The 25,082-nt window shown below is 41.3% G+C and overlaps 1 protein-coding gene across 16 annotated transcripts in view; it reads left to right on the top strand.

Annotated features, from left to right (window-relative positions):
* Positions 1–25,082, top strand: part of SORBS1 (sorbin and SH3 domain containing 1) — a 78,051-nt gene that overhangs the window by 5,418 nt on the left and 47,551 nt on the right. For 4 of the 16 annotated variants that reach the window (XM_032694260.1, XM_032694257.1, XM_032694254.1 and 1 more), the window contains exons 2-8: positions 3,391–3,446; positions 4,283–4,348; positions 9,042–9,161; positions 10,664–10,690; positions 10,862–10,977; positions 17,762–17,909; positions 22,929–22,958. In XM_032694260.1, coding sequence (XP_032550151.1) covers positions 3,391–3,446; positions 4,283–4,348; positions 9,042–9,161; positions 10,664–10,690; positions 10,862–10,977; positions 17,762–17,909; positions 22,929–22,958 — 563 coding nt within the window. Of the gene's footprint in view, positions 1–3,390; positions 3,447–4,282; positions 4,349–6,316; positions 6,413–9,041; positions 9,162–10,663; positions 10,691–10,861; positions 10,978–13,134; positions 13,942–14,502; positions 14,875–17,761; positions 17,910–22,928; positions 22,959–25,082 lie in introns of all 16 variants that reach the window. The other 12 variants (XM_032694243.1, XM_032694244.1, XM_032694246.1 and 9 more) reach the window with 4 other exon arrangements.

The following is a 25,082-nucleotide window of genomic DNA, read 5'->3' as shown; positions in this document are numbered from 1 at the left end:
TAGAGCAGGGAGCTGGAAGGAGACACATGGGGGTTTTGTTTTGGAGTATTTTTTTTTTTTTGTCTTTTTAATTTTTTATTTTCTTTGCCTGATCTGTCATTATGGGTTCCTCTGTTTTTAATACTGACATGAGGGATTTCATTCTTGGTTCCCTTTGCAAGGCTCCCTTCTGAAGTGCTGCTGTGCATACTTGCATCAATGTCTAAGGAATGGCTTGGCCATGTCTAGAGGAAGTTTTTGAGGCAAACTGGGAGCAGCAAATGTTTCCAGAGCCAACTGCTCTGTCTGTCAAACCTGACAGAGACTGCTCTGTCTGAGGATGTTACATCCAAACATTCACGGCACACTGGCCTACAGCACGTACCTTCCCAGGTGTTAGAGCAGGCAACAGTTTGCTATACTGGGGCCATGGAGCCAGATGTGCAATCTGGCTGGTTTATCTGGTCCCAAGAGCAACTCAGGACTGAGATAGACCTAATAGGACGTCAGTATGTGGTTTGGGTAAAGTATATGGGAGACAGGTAGAATAACTGTAGCCCTGATGCAAAGAGTTGCCAAAGCACGTTCTCAACTCCAAACGTGCAGATGTCAATCTAAACAAGAGTTAATTCTACCTGCATACAGAAAGTCTGTATGCAGATTCTCAACTGATCAAAATCAACTTTGAAATGGAGTTTCTGGAATTAGACCAACCCAGGGGCTCAGGATTAGTTACACTCACCCTGTATATGCTGAATCCATTCTGTGTATGGGAGCTCACATTAAGCATGTGTTTGTGCGCTTGAAGGATGTGGATTAGTTTCACAGTAAGTGAACACTGGATGTTTGTTATTTTAATTGAATTCTATAATTGCTAGGAAATGTGGGGATATTTGGGAAAGTAATTTTTATAGATCTAATTCTAATGAGTTTGTACACATTTTAGCAAGCTTCTTTAATTATCACTTTGTTTTTAGCCTTAAATCACCTTTTTGTAAAAAGTAATTTGTTCTATTAATGCTAAATAATTGTACCTTTTTTTTTTGTGAATTCTTTCCTAAATGCTTTTCTTAATGCAATGGAAGCCAGTACTTCACACTGTAAGCTATGTCAAGACTCTTGAATCAAAAAGACATCACTGAAAACAGTTTTATGGCATTTGTGATGTCACTATTTCTAAACAAATGGCTGTTTAAAAAGTATAAAGCATGTGGTCACGAGTTTAATTGGTCAGATACTGCCGTTGTGGAAGGGGACATGTGTTGCTCTGGAATTGCAACAGTAGTGAAACCCTGCCTTTGCCCAGACATGGGAGCTAGTAAATTATCTTTCTGTCCTGAAAAGGTAACACACTAAATTATTTTTCCCCTCCTGTTTTATCTTGTATACCAGAGGAAAGCATTGCAACCTTTTGGGAATGTTTGGAGTGGAAGAAACTTTGTGTTGACTTGCATGAAGCCTATGGAAAGGGCCAGTGTTGAGTTAAAACTTCAGGGTACCAGCAACCTCTTCAGCTTCAGAGAGGGATTAATCCTACAGCTGAGATTTTTTGCAGTACTGCCCCTTCTTGTGGTTTTCTCCCTGCCCCATGGAGGGATTTGTATTTATCCCCGTCAGTTTAGCATGTAACATTTTTCTATGTGTAGAATAGTGTGATATTGCTACAGACCTCCTTAGGCTGGATAAACTATCATTTTAGGCTGTTTCTTTCTAGTTTGCTTGAACTAAGGCACCTTTCTGTAATGGAAACATATGGAGATCAGAAAGACCATTATTATTAAGTACATTTGTCTGTGTTTTCAGGTTGTGTCAACCATTACTATTTCAGGGTACTCACTGCTAATATGAAATGGTAGAAACAAAAAACAGATACTGTATGGGCAGGCAAAGTCAGGCAGCAGACCTTTAATTTGGACTTGGCTTTTGTTGACTGGTTTTAGACTGCACCTTCCACTTCACACTGTATTTTACTGGGATCAGCTTGGAGATAGGTTGCATCCTGCTGAGCCTTCACCAACCTGCAATATGTATCTTGAATGGATATTTTAGTGAACAAAATATTTAAATAATTAAGTATTGGCAGCTGTTCCTAGGGTGGCATGGTGGGGAGCCCAGATATTGGCTGATTTTATGGACTCTTCTGTTACTATATTTTCCTTTTGAGTGTTTGTTGAACATGCTCATTGTGTTCTGACTGGTATGAAACAAATGCCAGTTAAGAATGGGGGTGCTTGAAGCAAGAGAGCAAATTCAGTTCCCTGAAGGAATTTTCCACCTCTTAACAATGTCCCACTGCTGCCTCCAGTTCATGTAACAAGAAAACAAATATTTCGAGCTCTCTTGTTTAGTTTCTTGTTTCTCTGAGCAGTTTTCCCCTATACTTCACTGATTGCAGTCCTTGTTTCTGCATAATTTCATGGTTTCAGATACATATTTCTACTTGTGTCGTGGAAGCCATTAATTGTCTGGAGTTACACTTTATCTCACTCTCTTTAGCGCTAACTTTTTTTTTGGGGGGAGGTGGAGATTGGAACACAAAATTTTAAAGGGTTTTTGATTCAACCTAGGACCTTTAGAGAGTTGAGAGATCTTGTCAAACATGGACTTGTTTTGTAGAAAGGCTACTCTTTGGCTATTCAAACCAATATCTGCGACACTGAAACCCGTTTGTTTGCTGCAGGTATCAACTCCCCACAGGAGTCAGTACAAATAGGCCTCAGAGTTGTCCTCTGTCATGACCATTAAATTTAATTTTTTTCTTATCTGATCCCCATCTGGTATTTTTTCTCTTGGGTTGGTAATTTCACTGCCTTTGGTTCCAGAAGGATTAAAGCTTCCAATTTTCAAGTTTCACTTACTGGAGTCTGATCTTGAAAATATCAGCAGCATCACAGGACTGGAAATGATTGGTGCAGAAGTTAATAAGCATTTTGACAAGTGCAACTCTTCTGTAATGTAATATCTTTCAAAGGAGAGACAAACTTTAATCTGAGCAACAGATTGCCTTGAAATATGGAAATGCTCTAAGTTGAGGGGTTTAAAGCTTTTAGTGTCACTTTGATTTTTAAAATTTTTTTTGAAAGGTGATGCGTGTTTTATGTATTAGAAACTAGGCAGACTTGTACTTTGCCCTGTATACACCCTTAGGCTTTAATCAGTATATTTTAATTGAATATTGAAGATTAGTCTTAAAGTGTGGAAGTAGTACCTATATTGGGTGGAAATACTCTTTCATTTCTGATAATTATCAGCAAAAAATGTATCTGGTGCTTGACACAAATCCATTTGGCGTTTGAAACTAATTTTTTTAAAGAAGCTGTCTTGACTCCTGTGAATGTTCAGTATCATGTCCAGTGCTTTCTGGGCTGACATGAAACATAATGTAATCATTCTGCCTTTCCCTTTAAACAGACATAAACAAAATCCAGAAGTGAAAAAGGAAAGTCCCTCTGCCACAATGAGCTCTGGTAAGTCTCTGTTTTCTACTTGCTGTCATTGGCCTTCCTTTTTATTACTCATAGTATTCCTGTCTGTTTCTGATGCAATTATTTGCATTTGTTGTTTGAATTTGACCCATAATGCTAAAAAAATTACTAGAAACATCTTGAGCTGGAGTAGGTCACTTTGGCTTATTTCAGTTTGGAATACAAGAATTCAGAATTACTGATTACCTGAAAAAATTATCTGAATTTGATGTGTTTTTGTAGAGATGAATTTGGCGTTTGACATCTGAATAGGAAAAATCAGCTCTTAAAAAAAAAAAAGGGACCAGGAAATGGGGGCTGGTTGGGAAGAGGAAAACTTCTGGCCTTGCCCAGGGAACAGGCTAAATCAGAGTGAAAAACAAAGCAGATGCCATATTGAAGTGCCATATGTAGGATCTATGGAATAATATTCCCTCTTGATTTTAGCATTTTAGCAAGTCTCAACTGGAGTATCATGTCCTGGTTTTGGCACCACATTTTGAGAAAAACCTGAACTGTTTGAATGGAGTCCAAAAAACCATGACTTCAGTTTAAGCACTGAGAAGCTTACAGGCTTTTAAGCACTGAAACAGGTTGCTTTAGGGTGATGCTGGAAGTTTGTAAGAACTCATTAGGAAAACATTTGTCAGCAGTAACAGAGGTAGATTTGTTTCTGTCATGGCTCAGGAATAGGGCTTTAGATGACCTTTGGTGGCCCTTTCAAGCACTGTCTTCTGTGTTTCTCTTAATTCACAAGAGCCAGTTTTATTCAAGTCAGCTCAGGATGTTGCAGACTTGAAAAATCTTTCTTGAAAACCGCTTCTTCATTTGTCTTGCAGAACATGAAGAAATTGATGTTGCAAAAACTGTTGTCAATGGGCTGAGCAGCAATGGACAAGAAAAAGGTGGGTTAAGAGCTTCAGAGACATCTCTGCAGCTCCCCCTGCATGTCAGCTGCGTGATGTGGTTGATTTCCCCGGGAATTCACTGTAGCAGGGGTTTCCAAATTTAGTTTGTGTGGCGACTGACACAAGAAGAGCCTTGTGCTGCACCATGCTAATAGCAGCAGCATTTCTTAGCTCAACAAGTGTTCTTTGTTTCTTAAAAGTGGCAGGCTGGACTTGCCTCTTTGTATATTTTTAGTGCTGTTTTGAGCAAAGCTGTACACTACTTGCGGTACTTGTGACCACCTGTGAATCAATATCTTAGTGCCTTGAAACAGCATGGGTTTATGGGTGCCTGTGTGTCAGTGAGAGGTGGAGGTTTAAGACCAGGATTAAAAGGCAGGAACTAACCATTTAAGTGATTAAAAAAAAAAATTGAAACAAACTAGTCTTCATATTAACATCAACAGGTTTGCAGTGTGCTTTATAGCATTCAGTTTTGTATGGTGATAGTGTCTCTTTTGGCAGGATGAAAGTATGTGGTTGTATGGGTTGGTTTTCTGCTGGTTTAATTTCCTTTCTTTTCCTTTGATGTCTTTTTGTAGTGGTTAGTATTTTGACTGCATTGTGGATGGATAAATTCAGTCAGTTTCAGAGCAGAACAGAATTAGGATTGTTTCCTAAACCACAGGCTGTTTGATTTGGGATCTGTTGTATTCACAAGGTCTCTAGTGCTCAGGGAGAAGCACGGAAAACAGGATTTGATTTGGGTTCCTCTTTTATAAAAAAAAACTTAAACCAATCGTATCAAATTAAAAACTGATGATTTTCTGAAGTTTGAAAAATTCTGTCGAACTCTTCCCCCATCCTTTTGCTTGAGATCCCTTTCCTAGGTTGGTGAAGTCTGTGCTTTCCAGTTTTGCCAGGAATCAGAAAGATCTGCCACAAGAGGGGGTGTACACACTACCCTGATGTCTACGTCTCCCTCAGGCTGGCCCAGTGCTCAGTATTAGTGTGTAAAGTATTAGAAATGTGGTTCCTCTTACTCCTGATTTTGCAGGCCTGAGAGAGATGCCGTGGAATGTGAGGAGGCATCTAGCATTTTGCAGCTAATACACGCAGAAAACAGGTTCTAAAGGAGAAAATCCTGACCCTGCAGAAATCAAGAACACAACTCAAGTTATTCTGGTAGAGTCATGATATCCAAGGTGTTTATCTTAGCAGGTCCTGTTGAGCTTCACCTCTGAGTAGTTTTGTCTTTTTTCACAATGATCCCTGTTTGTACCAGTTGATTTGAACAGTTTTGTAACAATTACTAGGATTTTGCTTAGTGCTATGTGTGATTTTACCCAGTGTTACTACATCTAGTATGATTAGTGTGCTAGCTGATGGAGTCCAGTAGAAATCTCTTCAATTTACTGTTTATACAGATGGGGTTTTTTTCTGAAATAACTATATGGATGCTACTCTTTGGCATGGGACTATTTTCAAGATGATTTCACATTTCACTTCCTTCCGTTGCTGAACTTGTAAAATATGTGCCATAAAATTCAGAATTCATGTAATGTTCTTCTCTCAACATTTCAGTCCTTGTTTTTTCACTTTATTTTGTTTTAACTGAGCCATATTAATGTTCTACTTAACATTTTTATTTTTGCATGTAGTGTACCTCAGTTAAATGACTACACTAAAATTTTTTAATGGCTTCTAAAAACTAATGCTTCCAGATTCTTTTCACCAGCAGCATCATGGCAGTCAGCAGTCAGTCCATTCAGTAAGCAGTTCTGTATGCTGCATAAAACAGACACATCCTGAATTAGGGCGAACGAAGGGATATTTTTAACGGTTGCATCATTGCTCTGTAGACTGCTTTTGTATTTGAAATTTCCTGCTATTGTGTCTCCAAGTACATTAGAAGATTTTGTGGCATGCTTCCCAAATTCTGTTCTTCCCTTTTTGGATGTGCCATTTACACTTTTGTGTTTGCAGCTGTTGGCGTCCCTTTATGTACACGCTCTATTTCTGCCGTTAAAATAATCCCTGTGAAGAAAGTGAAAAGTTCTCCTCACCTAGTGCTGCCTACAGGTATCTTCTTCCTTCCTCCCCCGCCACGCATTAGTTGGCCGTCATTCTCTCTCTCTCCTCTCTCTCTCTCTGTCTCTCTGCTTCACCCACATGCTTTGGCTAGTTCTCAGCTTCATCCTCTTCTCACTCCTCCCAGAGCTGTAGATTTCATCAGTAGGTAATGCAGTTAGCTCTTGATGGCACAAATGCACTGTTCTCAATTATGCTACTCCTCTGCCGACATAATTGTGTCTGCTTGAATCTGGGATCATTGTAAACTCTTCTACTAATGCTTGATTATGAAAAATACTATTATTAAAGACTCATTTTGAACCAAACTCCTGATGAACCAAAGAATGTTTCCTGCATATCTTTGGTCTTTATGAAAATACGTGGTTCAAGCGTAGTTCAATGTTGGTGGGATGGTTTTGTTTTTCTGTACATACACTGAATTTAATCTTCATATGAATAAATAAGGATGTTAGGCTGCCTGTCACCCCTCCACAAGCACATGCTTGCACACTAAAAGTACAAGATTATTCTTGTACTTTCCTGGATTTGGATAATCAGACTAGTCTAGCTGATACTGCTTGTCTCTCCTAATTTGTTACACATGTGCTTTGTTGGACTAGTGCAGTGCTAATGTCCTGTTTATTACCATTTCCTGGATTTCTGTGCTGAGATATTCAGATTTCTGTTTCCTGTCATTTCACCTAAATTGTGAGGGAATTCAACATCTTAGGTATTTGTCTTCATCTCCCAAGATGAAATAGTCTGGCAAGATTTTATTTTCAAAACTTTTTTTTTTTTTTTTTTTTTTTAAGTTCAGAGCATTTTTTTCTGATTCTTATTCTTTTGGTTCAGTATACAGGTTTAATATGTTGTATGAAAAATAAAAAAAATGCATGGATTCCCAAATTTGATTCTGCTCCAATATGATGAAGAAGATATTTAGACATATGTGACATGTTGAACTCTCAGTGTTTCCGTTTCTCTCCAGTGCCTGTGAAGGGAATATAGGCATAGGGTAGTAGAACAACTACTTTGCACTCTTTGTGGATGTCTGAATTAGGCCCAGTGACTCCCAACAGTGTGTCCATACCTTAGAGTTCCAGCACTCTTAAAACTGGAGTCTTGGAACTTAAACCTTTGTCCTGTGATTTGAAAGTAGTCCGTAGAGTCCTTGGAATGCATGTTTTGCAGCGCAGATGGAAGTGATAGCCAGAACTGCACTCTTGGGCAAAAAGAATCTGGACCCTTTCTGAATCATGTGAAAATGAGTTGAAGTCAACTTCTATTTCACAAGGCAGAAGGGCGATCTTAGGTTGTGATCAGGTGTGTGGTGTGAGTGCAAATGTGTCATATTTAAGGATTAATCAGCTTTTGATATAGTCTTTCCCCTTACAGAGGATAGTCTTTCCCCTTACAGAGGCTGCATCAGTGCTGCCTAAGTTAACTAGAGGCTGAATTGTAGTAAAGTATCCTCTGATTTCTTACTTACTCCATCCTTTCCGGAGTCCTAAGTATGGGTCAGGAGAGGAGCTGTATCCCTCCTCATGCAGAGGTAACATGATCCTTACCTCATAAAAATAAAAATCATTGTGTCATCACTTGTGTAATGCAACATGTGCTTAGTCCCTCTTCATGCTCCCTGTGCAGTGTCATAGTAGGTATCTCTAGGTAGGTAAGTCAAAGTGAAGTCTGATGGCAGCTGCTGGATTACTAAGAGTGCATGAGAAGAGGAGCTGATGTGTTTTTCTCTGGAAGTAGCTTAGAGAAGTGAGAGTTTCTTTAGGCTTATTTTTTCTATAGGTATCTGAAAGGAAACAAGTTCCCAGAAAGATTTTAAGTAGGGGAGAGAAAGATAGCCTTGAAGTACTGGTTTGTTATTACTTAATAGGATGACAGGAGGAGAAAACCCAAATCCATGGACTGAAATGCACAAAGGTAAGCCTGCACAGAAACTGTGCTGAACAGTGCCTCAGCAAGGACACTGGTATGATCTGGTATCTGGTTCGCTGGTTGATCTGAACAGGTATATGTTAAATCTCCTTCTAGGTTTTGAGAGTTGGGTTCCTGTGTCAGAAGATGAAACACTGCCATGAAATGAGGAGATAGCAAGGAGATGGCTTGCAGTGCCCTGCCTTTAGATCATATTCAGCATAGCTACAAGATTTGGTCTTTCAGGGTCATAAGTCTTTTGTTTTCTCTTTCAGTCCTCCACAAAAGGCAGTTTTAAGCTTCAGCACAAAAATCGTATTGCATTATACCACTGGGACATCCCCTATAGAGGAGCCACAGGTGTAATGGTAGACTGTCCTTGCTAGCACAGTATCTCCATGCAAAGCAGAACAAATAAAGCCAATGGACCTGTGACATGTGATTCAAACATTCATCCTTTTTTCCTCCTTTCTTAGCTCTGTTGCTCCAACTCAGAACTTAATGCTACATTCATCAATTACATGAATATGAAACTGCTTTGATTTCTCAATGCTTTAAATACAGAGCTAATGTTCATCTGCACAAACATTACTAGATTGATTCACCTGGAGGCAGCCATGCTAAAATTACTCTAGAGCTCTGATGGCTCCTAATAGCTTTGTATCATCCCTTTCTGTGTGTCTCCTCTATGCATGTGCATTTCCTGTAGAAACGGATCCCACTAAAGTCTGCAGTGGAAAAGGAGCTGTAACCCTCCGGGCAACTCCAGCCTATGAAGGGAATCGGAATATCACTTCGCCATCTCCTCAGGATGTTGAGCAACCTGCAAGTAAGTGGGTGAAAGGTTAACTGGAATATGCTACTTACAGTAACCTCAAGATAGGTCAGTCCGGGGTCTTGGGGTGACTATTTAGCTATAGTTTAAAGCCCAAAATTCTGTAGCATAGTTGGAAACCTCTTGCAAGACCCAGACCAGTAGAGGGAGACTGACTTGTGTTTTTTTCCTAGTGCAGGTTTCGTGACCACTCAGTCATTGGCTTAAGTTTGTCATGACTGCCAGAATCTCTCTTTTTTATTATTTTTTCGCCTGGCTGGCCCGTGTCACCTCCTTTTATCCCAGGCGTGAGGTGGAACAGAAAGAAGCTGAGTGGTGCTGCTGCCCCCACAGCATTCAGTTGGGTTGTCAGGGGAGCAGGGATAGCGTCCCAGACAGACAGTGTCGCCACAGAGCTCTGCCATCTTTCAATAGAGAGACGTGTAATTACTTAATTGTAGGAGACAGGCAAAGCATAACAAACCTGGCCAGTGTCGTGGGTCTGGCAGAGAGGATGAACTCCCAAAGGCAAGATGCCGTTAAGGGGGAGGGGGTAAAACTTGCTCTTGAAAGCAAAGCATACATCGTTTCTGACTGTATTGTTGGTGAAAGGGCAATTCCATTAATTCCAGCCCCAGTGTGCCGATTTCTGCTCTGTCTTCTCCCATTCTGCCCCACCCGTGACCCTACCCCCTTTTTATGCTTGCCATTCTCTGTTTCTTCACTCTTACCCCCCACTGTTGCCTCTTTCCTTTCTGTTGATGGCTTCATAAATTTCCAGCAGCTTGAATGGCAATGAGCCCATTACTATGGAAATCAGCTCGTTAATACTTCCTTTGCTTACTCTCTCAATCGCTTTATGAAATGTACTTTGGAGCTGGAAAAGCTTTTTGCATATAACTTAAACAGCAAAATGAGGGGTAGGGAGGAGCCCAGTGGGAGGTGGGTAAATATGTGATGAGACTGCTGCATGTAGCTGCAGGGACTGCGTTGTAAAGTGACATCGTATCTTATAACTCCCCTCATGCACTTAGCCTGCAAACCTGATCTATTTGTTGGCAGTCCTTTATCTCAATTAATCATATATAGTGATGTTGATAAGGATATATACGTCTTCATAATCTGTATCATGGCTGAATACAGGGTCCCCACATTTCCAGTAATTTGCGGTGTCCGGATGTCAAACTGCAGCTTTAAAAAGTAGCAAGCTGGGCTGCCTTTTTGCCTCTGAAATAAGAATGTCAGTGAACAATTGTTTCTTCATTGCTCTGAATGAATTGCCTTGTGTTTACAAAGGTCAGAAACAAGGAGGGCATCATGTTTAGGGACGGTCTCTATGGTAATTAGACTGCCCTGTTAGAAAGCATTTTATGTGTGAAATGAAGTAGCTTGACTCTTAACTGCAATTGGTACATGTTTTCTGTAAATGTAATGGTTTATTTTTTTCCTCTTTCTTTCCCTCTCTGCCTATCCTCTACCCCCACCTCCTCTGTCCCTCCTTTCTGTGAAATGCTTAGGTCTGGAGCCAGAAAACTCAGAAACAGGTACAAACATTGTCTGCTTATGCTGTTACTTCTACTGCATTATTGGAATTATTTCTTGTTGCCTGGGAAAAAAAATGGAAAAAAAAAGAAGGAAGAAAAGAGTCCCCTCCTTTCACTTATCCTGTAGCTGGAAAGAATCTTCTGTGATCTGAGTTTTCTTTCCCGTCATAGATGATTGGAGGTCGTCGTCTAACACTGATGCCAATGGGGATGCCCAACCATCTTCTCTGGCTGCCAAGGGTTATAGGAGTGTGCGTCCAAACCTTTCTTCAGATAGCAAGCCACAGGTAAGCCTTTCTTCTGTGACCCTGAGGGTGATCATCTGGGTTGAAGCGCTGAATTCATGGTCAGGAGTCCTGGGCTGAACTCCAGACTTGGCTGCAGATGGGTAAGTTGCTATGCCTCAGCTTTTTGTACCTTTAAAATGGGGGCAACCCTTACGTCAGCAAAGTGTTGTGGAGCTTGTGTATTCAGGCACACCATAGTGTTTCCTTGGTGGATGAAGGAAGAAGACAATGCTAGTTGTTCAAAAGAAAAAAGGTGAAGTAGTAATCTGTAACTATTTTGTATTTTATGTTGGTTTTATTTCCTAGAGGTTGCTGCAGGCAGAAATCAGAGTTGCACCCTACATCAAAAATAATATATTGAGAATGTCTTTCAGTTTTAACACTGTAACTGATACAAGCCAACAAGGGAAAGGTTATTTGTACCTGAAGGTAAATTGTTGAAGTCAATCTGTTAAGAGAAGTGTAAGTTCATGCTTTTGCTTTTGGATGCTCAGTCTGCACAGAAGCAGTCTTAAAGCTTGTAAGGAAACCTTTCATTAGAGACTGCATTCTTGTGTGAAACAGAGTCCCTTTAAAGCCTTGTCCCCCTATCAACGTGACTGCTCCCATCATCAGGGTCCTAAAGCAATGCTACAGACCAGACACCATTCCTGAAATCGTAAGTGAAAGTGGAAGAAGGTCCAGCTTGAATGAAGGTGTGGGAAGGAGCAGCACCCTAAAGAGAGACCTATTTCTGCTCAATACGTACAACTCTCCTGTAGTCCCTTCCTGATTTTGTTGAACAGAGGGAGCACTCGTACACATAGTACTTGTTATAGAAGTCTCAAGAACTGCTGTTCAAACTAAGCTGAAATGGAAGAAATTCCAAAAATAATGAGCCTGTTCAGAGGCAGAAACCCTTCAGAAGAGCACTTACCAATCCTCTTCTCTACTTCTTAATGCATCAGGGAAGGTGGGGAGGGGCAGAGGGGCAGTGTGAGGACAGTAGATTTTGGGACAGCAGCTGTAATGTTATGAAACTTTTCTACATCTATATTCATGTAACAAGAATAGTTGCTGGCCACGACTTGTCATATGTTGATGAATTTTAAGGGATGTTGCTTTTCAGATTTGAATGTTGCAAACTGTTAAGGCATCTCCATTCTCAGTTTTTTTCTCAGAAAAAAAAAATCATTGTAATTGGAATTGCAGTCAGCAGGCAATTTGGAGTTAGCAAGCTATGTGTTGCTAAGTACCAAAACCAGTAAAGCTTTTCTTATTATTTACTAGCAGCAGGATTTCTCTGTTGGTGATCTTGATTCTGGAGGCAAATTTTGATGAACTCAGTTCCTCAAGAAACTTTAATTGTTCCAGTCTTCCCAAAAGCATTTTCAGGATGGAAAAATGCTGAAGAGAATTGAAGAGCTAGGCTTTGGAAGGAAGAAATGCTGACTTTTTACTTAGCCAGCTGTGGTAGAATAGAATCATAGAATAGAATAGAGTCAGCCAGGTTGGAAAGGACCTCCGAGATTATCAAGTCCAACCCTTGATCCACTACCACCGTGGTTACTAGACCATGGCACTAAGTGCCACATCCAGTCTCAGTGAATACTGTAGGCTACAGTATTCACATGATGTCTGCTTTCATTAGTACTGGTGAAACTTCACAACGTTCATTTTTCAACAGTGCACTTAACACGCAGACATGGCCTAGAGCTCTGAATTTGGCTTTGCGATTCAAACGTCCCCAGTGCTGGGAAGTATTTAGTTACACAAGCATGAGCCTGAGTTTAGTTAGCCATGATGTTAGATCTTGACTCGGGCTTTCCCAGGGGCATGGTGGGTGTTGCTGTGCAGGTCTGTTAAAACAATACAGTATTGAGATTTATTTTGCCCAGAGAAACATGTAGGCAGAGACTTGAGAGCTGGGTAAAGTTTGTGTGCTGCAGTGAGCTGTGCTAAGAAAGAGAGAATGCATGAGACGATGTATGTGAGTGAGTTCTGCACTGGCCTTCCAGATACTGTATTTGCTTTTTATTCTTGCTGTATTAAAACCTGCTTAACCCAAGTCTAATGATCAAATTCATTCTTAGAATTTAATTTTTTTTCCTTCCTTTTTCCTTTCATTTGATGGTGCTTCCTTTCTCCTTTTCTACCTCCTTGATTCTGCCTTGGCAGGCCCTTGCTCCTCCCCGTCCTCCTCTTCCCAAAGAGGAAAGCTTTGCATGGCGTCCCCGCACTGACACTAAAGCGACCAACCTGTTGCCAGTGCCCATCATGGACTGCGTGTACCTGAATGCACCCAAGCCTTATACGCAGCGTGCATCACCAAACACCAGTGCACGGTGTTATTTGTCATCACCTACCCCCTATGGGGCCGTCCCCAGTGGGAAGCAAGGTTTGCCAGCAGGGCATTCTCCCTCTTCAGGCCCCAAAGACGAGGTGCATGCTGGGCAGCCACTCTTGGAAAATCGCTCCTCGTCGAGTGCATCATCCGTACAACACAACCCTGACAGGGCAGATCCCAGTAGTAAGGCTGGAATGAATTCCAGTCATGAGACGAAGGCGGATAAAAAGGTCAGCAAACTATATGTAGCTTGTTTATCTAACAGCACTTGCTCAGCCGCATCTCAAAATTCCGCTGGCACCACACATGACCCAGCAGCCAGCACCAGTTTGGGCGCTGAGCTCACTCAGGCACCAGCCACCAACATTGTTTCCTCTGTAACAGACACTGAAAAGCCTCTTCCTGCTGCTCCTCCTCCTCCTATTCCTCCCAGGCCATCCTTTTACATTGTCCTCAGCAAAGACGCAGTTAGTTATGGTGCGAGCCAACCCTCCCGGACTCAGTCGCCAGCTCTGCAAGCTGTGAGGGACAGAGTGCTAGAGCCCCAGAGCACAACTGCCACAGAGGACAGGATGAGAAAAGAGCCTTACCTTACTCAGCAGCGACAGCCACCATACAAGGCAATGGGACGCAGCATGGTACATGTTTTCTCCATAACCTTGTTTTCTTTCAGCCGTGCGAACAGTTCTTTAATTCATTACAATGTTCCCTTAATGCTTTATTCCCCTCCTACCTAATTTCTGAGCACTTCTTGTGCCACCTGAGTCTTGTGATCTTCTACTCGATAATATTTAACGCCCCATGCGTGCCCCTTCAACGTTGATCTGTGTGTTTGTGTGTGTGTGGTGTTTGTAGGGAGTTGGGTTGGGCTGGTGAGGATCTTTCTATTTTAGGAAGGTGTAAAAGAACCAAACTCTCTACGGGGATGGCTAGTGCTTCTCAAGTGATGGTGAATGCAGAGCTGTTCCTGTGGTTTTCTACACAGAATGGGAGAAGGGTGGTGAGGGGAATGAAGATTTTTGTGGAAAAACATATGTTCACAGGGGCCAGGGCTGCAAGCCTGAATGTCTCCCTAAGGAAAGAAAATCTAGTGGGGCTTTGTATCATTTTGGGTACATTCCTTGCATGACACTATATGGCTGCATTCGACTAAAGTATCAATCCTCCCCCGTTGCATAACAACACCTTGTTTCCTACAGGATGCCACTGCCACCACCACAGCTCAGCCTGGAGTTATAGTAGTCCCCCTCCTCCAGGTTAATCCAGACAGACAACAAGAAAGCAGCTCCAGCACTCCACCACCGCCTCTGGTTCCTTTTGGGCAAGGCTCCGTATTCCCTGAGATTGTTTCTCCTGGCTCACCCCTGACTTTTCCAACTCTAGACGATTTCATTCCCCCACATCTCCAGAGGGGCTCCCACCATAACCAAGCACCTTCCACATCTGGCACATTACCCTCTGTTTACCCGAAACTGCCATTCTTCTCATCACCACCTTCACTTGTCCCTCCAGTCACGGGGGCTTTGCACAGGGGCTTGAAGCCTGAAATCACTGGAGTCATCTCACATACAGTAAGCTTGCCAAGTACCCTCCTCGCCCTTTTCCTAAATTTGTATTCCCAGATTAAAATTACTTTCTCCTTGCAATACTAAACTTGAGAGAGGAGCGATGACTCACTCCCTGCCAGCAGCATGACAACTGAAACCCTGTTTGCGTCCTGTGCTAGTGCATGCGTTTTGCCTGCCTTGGGCAGCTTTGAACTTTCTGTTGACTTCTTGCAACATTTGACTGGCTCCCTTTGTGCCCGTTCTGCCAGGTGAAGCACACCATAAGAGTCTTCACAGGATTTGCTCAGAATAATGGATTCTGTATAAACTGAATAGCTGCAACTAACTGATCTCTTCAGGCTCTTTTAATAGCATCCTTAATTGTGTTTGAATAACATTTAAAGCAGCAACAGCAGACCAGTTAAAGGTTAGGGCTGGCTTTCTGTTCCACTTGGAGCCACAAGACCATATGGTGTCTACACAAATCCCTGATGAAATCAGTGTAAGATTGCTGCCAGTATCCAATGACCTACAAGTTATAAGTTACTGAGCTAAGTGTCTTCCAAGCATGTAGGTGCTGTGGGATAGATTAGGCAGAGAATATCTCTTCATTTTGGAATCACTTGTCTTTGAAAATTTTGAAGAATTCAGTCCACAACAGTTGGAATTTATTGTATTCTTCTTGAGTTAGGTTTTGTTCTGCTTTCAGCACATCAACTATTTTAAAAAGTCCTCAGGGACAAGGAGGAAAAGTAGCTCTCAGTTAAAGTTGCAGAGGAGGCAAAAAGTACACAACCTTTCTTGCACTGGAAGTCTTAAAACCACTGGGTTTTTTTTAATATACTTGCTTGTAAGGACAAGGAAGAAGTTCAGCAGAAATCCCCTTCTCTCATGATGATGTTTGGTCTGCCCTCTGGCTCTGTAGGGATCTAGCAAACAGGCATGTGGAGGGGGGAAAAGAAAAAATCAACTGAGGATATTTTCAGAAGTTCTCAGCATTGGCCTTTCTACTTTTGTTAAAATCAGTGGGGATTTTATTGCAGAGAGTAATCAAAGTTTGGGTTTGGTGTTTCATTTTTGATTGGGGGTTTTTGTTTGTTTGTTTTTTAAATGGAGCCTATCTGCAGGCTCCAGAAAAAAAATCAGGAGGCATCCAAATCATAGAGGAGTACTGAAAATTTTGTTGTACCTGACTTTCTTGAGATGAGGGTTTTGAAACGTTTTTGGACATGCTCAATTCAGGCATGTGGTCACAGAGCTGTTTTCCACAATGATATAAATGGTCTTTGTTCACCCACTCGGGTGACTTTTCTGAGGCTCCTGAGCCTATCCTGAGCCAGCATCCCTCTTCTTTGAGGGATTCCTGTTTGTATTTTAGTTATCAAAGTGAAGCTCAAACCCAATTTTCATACTTCTCCCTGCCTCTTGCTCCTTTTTCGTAATTGCACTGTTTGGAATATTATCACAGTCAGCAAAATGGGGCTGGGTCTTTCTCTTGGGAACACATGTTTCTGAAGAACAATGATTCTTTTCTGTGAAATGCCATGAAATGTCTATGGCCTGACCAGATGCTGCTTGGACCAAGATCACCTTCATCCGACAGAACAAGATTGTTTTTCCCTATTTCCCCTCTAGGTTGGAGAGACTGTAGATTCTTGTTCTGAGTATGGCCAATTCTCACTATGATTTATCTCTGAGCTCTGGTGCCAGACCTCACTCTGGCCCCTGTTCAGCCCCCTGCTTGATGCTGTAAGTCCTTTCCTCTGATGCTGGTGGGTATGAAGGGCACTGAGTTGCAGTTGCACTTGACCAGAAAAGCCAGAAGTAGGAATTTTTTGGAGCAATATTCTGTGCATATTCAGGGGTTTTTTTTAATAGTGATGAAAGTACCGTTGAATGCTCAGCTGATTTTACAGATCAGTGGCTTGCAGCATTTCATTCTGACAGTGGAGCAGCAGGAGTGCAGGAATTTGGTCCACTGTTCCATACTCTCTTTGTTTGGATGCTCATTTCCCATTAACAGTAATTGTTTGTCCAAATTCCTTAAGAAGCTTTGAACAATCTCAGTCTAAACTGGCACACACACGGTCTTAGTCATCATCCCTTCTTTATTTTTTCCCCTTACCACCACCCAAAGCCCAGTATCCTTGGACTGAGGTTTTTCAAAGGTGAGCTAGCTTTCAAAGTCTCCCTGCTGACACAGCCTGTATTTCTACAGAGTAGTGAGAGCTGTGGTGATATCAGAGGTGGGTTTGAAACAAGCAAATAATGGAGCTGGATGCTTTAGGAGAGCAAGAACAGATTGCTATCTGTGCTCCAGCAGCAAAGCCATGTTAAGTATCTCCCTTGCTAGAGTCCTACCTTATACCCTCTATCAGTTTTGGGGCTTTGTTATATCATTATTTTAATCAGGTAGGTATCACACTGTCTCCTGAGTGATGATGCTAACTTAATTTCTCAGACTTTCTTTACCAAACCATCTGCAGTAATAATGTTTTACTCCAGAACTGCATGAGTTTTGCATGTCTGACTTGCTATGAAAGGAATACTTTTGGAACAAAAATATTTGTGTGTATGTATCAGGGGAAAGATGTCTGCATCTTCTCCCCCAGCCAGATTTGCTCATTTCTGTCATCTACCATTCTGCTAGATGAATTTAGTGCCCTCTTTTGGAGTTGGAGTTGTGAAACCCAACACCAAATAATTATAGTACCGCCTTAGCAAACTAATTCCATTAACAACAAGCAGGGTATGTACAAGGAGCAGGGTAACACTTGTGCTTATGCTTTTTATACTAAATTTTTCTGTGATTATGCTTCTCTTTCAGCTTAAAATGTTGGGATTTTCCCCAGATTTTCCCAGTGTAGCAGCCTTCTGCATGTTACTAATGATGTTATGCTCTTCTTTTCAGGACCCAGGTCCTGTGCTAAATGAAGTGCCCCAGCCTGGCACTGGCACTGACTATCCAACCTCCATCACTTCAATCAGCAAATCTGCCTCTGCCTATCCTTCTACCACAATCGTCAATCCCACTATTGTCCTCTTGCAGCATAATCGAGGTAAGGAGACTTGCATATAGGTAGTTGTAGCTCAAACTGAGCAACCTGCTATGCTACAAGGAACTGGAGAATGTGTGTGCTGTGGACAGTTACGTCCAGACTACTAAGAACTAACTAAGCTGCCTCAAAAAAGTTGTAGTGACTGGAACATACAACAGGCAAGTAAGAGGTTAGAGGTGCGTGACAATGCCTACTTTTTGTAATTAAAACCTGTGGATCAGAAGCTCTCTGAAGTGTGTGTGTGGGGGGATTTAACTGGACTATGGACAGGTGAATAAGCTATTGCAGGCTAACAGGTGTCTGTTATGGTGGAAAAGGGGTGTATGCTCCTGTATATCTGTCAGTAGAAACAAGGTAGCTTGGAGTAGTTTCTCCCTCACTTGAAAAGGTGATAACATTACTTCTCAGCTACTGCAATGTGAAAGCAGCTATATTTTCTGTTACTGTGGGAGAGATTTGACCTCTGAATTTGCAGCAGAATTTGCCCAATAGTAAATAATCTGCTGTCCCACAGGTTTGAACTGGGCAATTTGTTCTTCCACCCATAACTGGGTCAACTCAAACTCATACTGCACTAGTCCTTGAGCTCTGGATTTGCGTATGAGCAAAACAACTTTGTTTGAGAACTCCCATGCTCAACAGTCAAAGCCTTTCTTATAGCAGCTCTATCTGAGTGAATAGTTCCATCTCTTTACCTCTGGCATTAGAGGGAAACTTTGCTTGTCCTTTCTAGTTCTCTTGGTGGCTGGCATTACCCCAGCCTCCCAGTTCATTGTGCATCACTAACGATGGTAGCTTATAACAGGCCACACAGATGCAGTCCAATTTGCCTTTATTTTTAGTGGACTTGGAAAACTCCAGGAATGTACAGTGCTGTGACTTACCTTTTGCAAAGAAAAAAGTAAAATCAGAAAATAGGGTCAAGGCCTGCACTTCTCATACTGTAGTCATTCTAATTACAACTCCTTTGCAATCCCTCATGGGATATTTTCAGTGCCCTTTTAAAACAGTTTTCAGTGTTTGATCCTGAAGATAGTGTCCTCACTGTAGCCCAGCCCCTTATAGGGGTAATGAGTGGGTTATCTCTTCCTTTTTTGCTAGCATCTGAAGTAGCTTTACTTATGTGCTTCTGAATGAGGGTGCCTGGATTCCTCAACTGCTTCAAGAGGAGAAAACCTTATTCGAGGTCACCTTTTTAAATCTGAAAGCATTTTTTTTTACTTTCTTGGGGTGGGATATGCTTTTTTTTTTTTTTCATTAAATTTGGGGCATTTAGACTTTAGGAGCATGAGAGAGAAATTTATATAACATGATGATACACACACACTGGCTCTGAGAGAGCTGATGTGAAATTGTTCTGTTTACTGATTACCTTCACAGTTAATGATTTGTCCTGTCTGGATATTGCTTTTGACCATTAGTAGTCATGATAGGGTTGTATCCTGATAGATTGAAGAGCCTTCTCTTGTCATGTTTTTGTGTGATATAGATCATGGCCTGATGAGCAAATTGATCCGGTCTGTGAAGTGTATAATTCTAATGCCCATTTTTCAATCTGTATTAGTCAAACTTGTAAGTTCCAAGAACCGTGTTGAACTGGTTTGACAAGGCATTTAAGTCATACAGTTGTATTGACTGACATTGTGTGTCGTACTGTGTATTTATTAGAAAATCTCATATAAAATATTAATATTTATGTCGACTTGACAGTCAGATGTCCCAGCCATCAAACTAATGTTTTTCAAAGATTGTCACAACATTTGCTTTCTTCCTTGTCCTGTGGAGTTTCCTTTGCATTCCAAGACATACCGAGTTTGAATGTGAATGGTCCAGTGAGCTACAATCTCCATAGCTACTCTCTTTAGAGCAGAAAACTGCTCTAAAATTCTTAACTTCGGTTTATATCAATGTGCTGATTTTCATCTGACCTCAGTTGTTGTCATTTAACAGAGTCCTTAGTTACTGTTGAAGTGGAAAATATTTCTTCATCAGGCAGTAGGACATCATACTTTTTTTTTCCCTTCTTTTTTTTCAAGTGCAGAATGGAAATAGTAATCAGATGTGTCATCTTTTCTACCCTCTTATTAAAAGTTCCACACTGCCTATTTGGTAAAAGAACAAGATCGTTGCTAGATTTCTGTTTATTCTTCATGTGCCTCAGACTCCATTTTTGAGTCCGAGACATTCTGTTAATGCTTTTACTTCCGTTTTAATTTTCTTTCATTTTGTACCTACTTAGAGGTGTACATTTCCCTAGTTTTCCTTCTTTTTGTGTTAAGGATTTCCTACAGTTCCTTATGCTTCCATTCCTATTTAGGCTTTATGCCAGCATAAGCATTAAGATTTCTTCCTGCTAACTTAACGTTTTTAAGTGGTTCTCAGATCTTAGTTATCTATTGAATTACTGTCCTGGCTGACGTGATTCATATTTAGTTTCACCGTTATGAACCTTATCTATTCAAGATTAGTTTGGTCTCATGGCATATAACAAATTGTTACTAGGTTATGTTTTACCTTCCCCTTAATGGTTAATTATGTTCTGTGTTGAAAATAACTCCTTCCTGTCAAGATGATGTTTAATATAAATTCCTCTTGTGTGCTCTGAAATACCCTCTGAATTAGAAATTTCAAGGTCGTTTTAATGCTGGCAGTCTGAGATTTCCAGTAGTTTAGTTAGTCTTCCAGATGGATAATGTGGCTTTCTTTCTCCTCAGTGGATTATTGATTGTTTTTTAAGCAGCTAGTTCTCTTATTCTCTGAAGTGATTGTTATAGCAGACATCACCTACTTATTACTATTACTTTTTAGTATTTTGTGCTTTATTTGCTAGTTTGTTAAATCTGCATTTAAAATCCTTTGACTAGGAACAGGTAATGGAATTTGAAACACAGAAAGTACACTGTATCCTTTCTTGTCTGCTTGGTCTTACTCAGTAAGTTGTGATGACAGATCTGAGAATTTTTTTCTCCTGGATTTCAATAATATCAAGTGAATAAAATTCATGCTTATAGACAAGTCATTTCAGATCTTCTTGTTCATTTCTAACACCAAGGTAAGAATTTTTTCCCTTTAAATCTGTTTGGTGTCTGGATAAATATTCTTTTTGACACCTTTATTTTGCACTCAACATGTTCTCAAATACTTATTTCATTTTCCCTCTTTTTTACTGATTTCAAGTCTTACTCTCCTCCAGTGCTCCCTCCTCTGGAGGAACTCTGAAGGCAAGTGTAATCATTCTTTCACTGTTGTGAGCAGTTTAATCCCTCTGCTTGACCCTTTCTCTGAGAAGCCAACAAGTTTTTGGCCTTTGCTTACAGTCCCAGAACACAAGATCAAGGGTGAAAGCCTCAGTTAGTTGGTGTGTGCCTGGGCTACAATCTGGCTCTGGTCAGGTGGGATAGTGAAGTAGCAGACACCTCCTGCTCCTTCTGCTTCTATCCATCAGCAGTTCCCTTTCCTACACAGAGATACAAGTGAAAAAAAATCTCCTCTTCACGTAAAAAGTTTTTTTTTCATGAGAAGTGTATTAATTCGTGGTATTCTCTCCCTGTGGAAAAGAGATAGGACTGACTTTTTTTAACCACATGTTCTTGTCAAAAGAGTTTAGTGAGTCAACATAGTTCTCCTCAGTGAAGGTATTGACTGAAGATGAGACTGTTCTCATTTGCATTTTTTCTCTCAAGTAATCAGAGATGGGCATCCTGCCATTTCTCACTTGTGTGTTCTTATAATACAGCAGCCTTTTGCTGATGGCCTGCTTAGACCAGTGAACCCTGCAGCAGGGGGTTCCCACCTACTCTTTGGTTCAGATTGCTAACCCTTCCTTCTACCCAGCACACATTGGGGTTTGTTTCCTTGGCAGCTCTCAGATGAACATAATGCACAGGAGCAGCTTGCCATCAGTGATTAGCAGGGCTGAAGGCTGGGGTTAAAGAACAAAGTTCAAAGGTATTGACAAGGGATCTGCACAGAGGAGAAATATCTCAGTTCCCTGGCTGCGATGATCCACTTAGTACAAATGTCTAGTGAAGGTGTGGGTTCTGCTAACAAACACCATATACCTGGAGATTTGTGACCTGCTGCAGACTTACTTGGCAAGTGTTACATGCCACCCCAAAGCACAGTTATTTCCTGGGCAAGCATTGCATGGCATGGTTTATCATGAATATATAACAGTTGTGTTTAATATATTAAAGTTTTGAAATCTTTTTACTAACAATATGAACTTTCAAAAGTGTTTGTATTTTTTATGTCAGTAAAATAGTTTATTCTTTTCATATGGCTTTCATGCTTTAAATAAAATGATTAATTGCTAGGGAGTAGAAAAAGCAGAGTGGAGTGCTAAGAATTCGTGATTTTATTTGGGCCAGACATATGGGCATCCTTTTAGAAAGCATCAACTTTAGGGTGGTCAAACATGCTGAAAGATACCACAAATGTCCCAGTCTGGAAATTCATTAATGAGAGACCCCTAACTTAGGGGACCATTCTGAGAATCGAAACCTTCAAGTTGTGTCTGTGCACAAATCACTGAATCTGTGCTCAGTGGTATGGGATGAGACTCAGCAAGCACCAACAATGACTTGATCCTTTCCTATATCCCTTTGAAATGCTACAGCAGTATTATTTCAAAATGTACTTTATGCTAATGGTAACAGAGTTAGTTGTCAAGTTGTTTGACTCCGTGAATTTTTACTGTTTTTCAAATTATCCTCTGTCCAACATTTTCATTCTCTGATGTTATGAAAAAATGAAAATTTAAATATAAGTGCTCTTTGCAAATGTATTGGTCACTGCATCATGAGATTTGTATTATTCCACGAGGCTGCTGTGTGGAGAAGGGACAGTAGGCTGTCACTTTGGCAGGGTATTTGAAAACAGATTCTCTCCAGCAGCTGCTGCCATTCTGTCTACAGCGTATTTCTTGCCTGTCAGAAATGCAGCACCAGAGCACTTGCTGTTTATGTCTCACCCATTTGTTCTGTATTTCTTTTTGTTTTGTTTCTCCCTTTACCACAGAACAGCAAAAAAGGCTTAGTAGCCTGGCAGGTATGATGTGAAAGGTCTGCTACTCCCCAGTTGCTGCCTCTGCTGGAGCAAAGCTGCTGCTGGTAGCTTGTGGAGTACCTTTAGCAAACACACTGCCCCAGAACTGCAAAGGAATATACCAAAACACTAAACTACTCATCTGTCCCTCCTAAGTCAAAAGATTTACAAACGGTTTGATTGTCCTAGTTGACTTTTGCGGCTGCCTTTTGAGCCTTTAGTTTTATTCCCTTGGGGGCATATTCTCATGTTTCTCTACACATCCAGTACAGTTAGTCTCATGTGTGGTGAGGGGAGAGGAAGATAAATAAAAATCAGTGTTTACAGGACTCCAAGAGCAGAAGTATTTGTGCCAGATGTCAAGAAATATATGGTAAATTTGTAGTATACACGTATGCATGTGTGCTGCTACCCCTCTCTGCACAGGTGTGAGAGTCCTTGAAAGATGAGCAAGTTGTTTTCATGGTCATCTTTTCCTTTCCACACCTCAACTAGAAGTAGCTCAGTCTGCAGTGGGTGTGTTATAGGAACAGCGCATTATGTTGTATTATCATTCTTTGGTTGTGGCCATGGCGGGGTAAATGGAGAGGTGAGAGAGAAGAGAGTCCTGGAGAGTGCCTAAGCACTTGAAGTATCACGGTAGAAACCCAAGAGAACCAATACTGCATGCTCCTACTCTCCCATGTGGGCCCTGGACTAACAGAGCCTGTCCCACTAGGACAGAATCTGCCCCTGAGGCAGTTGCTGACCTGGTTGGACTTCATACACTAGGTTCCTTCAGCTGCACCCCCAGACTGTCCCTCCTCTGTGCTGCTACCCTTTTGAGGTGACAGGCTCCATAACAGCTTACAGTGGTTTCTCTCAGCTCCTTTCCTTGGTGTAGCTGTTGTCTCATCAGACACCACTCGGCTGAGAGTTTAACGCTTGCCTGCAAGTCAGAACAGGGGTTTCCTGTTGGTTTGCCCCTTTGCAAGGTGTTTTCCTTCATTATCAGGACCTCCTTTGTTTTCTGAACTACAGATAGCCACAGAGCAGTTTGTTATAGCCTGAAAGATCCTCAATCTGGAGGATTGTACTTTGTGGTACAGCTGGGTCTGCATGTGCTCTCAGTGTACCAGACAACCACACAAAGCTGCTGACTGCCACCTCTTCCCTGAGTTTTATGTCCTGTTGGTCACAGCAGTCAAACTCTTTTGCTGTGCAACACCACATGTTGCTGCTGCTGTTGCAGAAGGGTGGCTCAGGTGCCGTGGAGTGTGCTGACTGGTGCGATCTGGTTATTTGGGCGATTAAGCACCAGATTTGGCTCTGATTTTTAAATACCTCCAAGCCTAGTATATATCTTCATAAACTCTCTTGAAATTATTGGAGCATCATGGCAAGTAAGTTAGGGTGACATTTAGCCATTATTCTCCAAGTTGTAGGATACTGTAGGAAATCTTTGACGAAAGATGTCTGCTTTTGTTCCTCTGTCTGCAAAGACACTCATGCAACAGGTGTTGCACACCTGAGAACCAGCACACTGATTACCAGCAGATAAGTTGGTTCTAGTGGTTGAGTCCTATGGACCTAGGAAGGACTTACCTGGAGGGTACACAGGGAGGACTTGCCCTAACACAGCTTGTGCTGTCAAGTAGGCCTTTCCTGTTTCCAAGGGTTTTCAGTCCAACTCCTTCAGCCAGTTCTAAATGCACTCCAAAAATTATTTTTGAAAACTCCTTCAAAATACATTTAAGGGGCTGGTAGATTTTTGCCCTCGCTGTCATTCTAGGTAGCTCCCAGACCTTCATGTTTTAATATTAAAAATGTGAATAAATGTTTGGCAGAAGACCAGCATGAGCCATCTGGTGGGTTTTGTGTTTGCAAAATCATCAAAATAAAGATTTTGCTTAGATCATGGCTGTGGCACTGAGAAATCAGATTGTAATACACTTTCCCTGTTGTTTATGTCTGTATTAGGTATTTTGACTATTATCATCATAGTTTCAGATGAGGTCTGCCTGGCAAACAGCCAACCATTTTTCCAGTGCAGAGAGCTAGGGAATCAAAGAGAAACAACATATGTTTACCAGTCCTGTTAAGAGAAGGACTTTGTGCCCTTCTCTGGCATTGAATTCTTTAGTCTGC

The sequence above is a fragment of the Chiroxiphia lanceolata genome, chromosome 8, assembly GCF_009829145.1.
Source record: "Chiroxiphia lanceolata isolate bChiLan1 chromosome 8, bChiLan1.pri, whole genome shotgun sequence".
NCBI classification, from domain to species: domain Eukaryota; kingdom Metazoa; phylum Chordata; class Aves; order Passeriformes; family Pipridae; genus Chiroxiphia; species Chiroxiphia lanceolata.
This window is presented reverse-complemented; position numbering and strand designations above follow the sequence as displayed.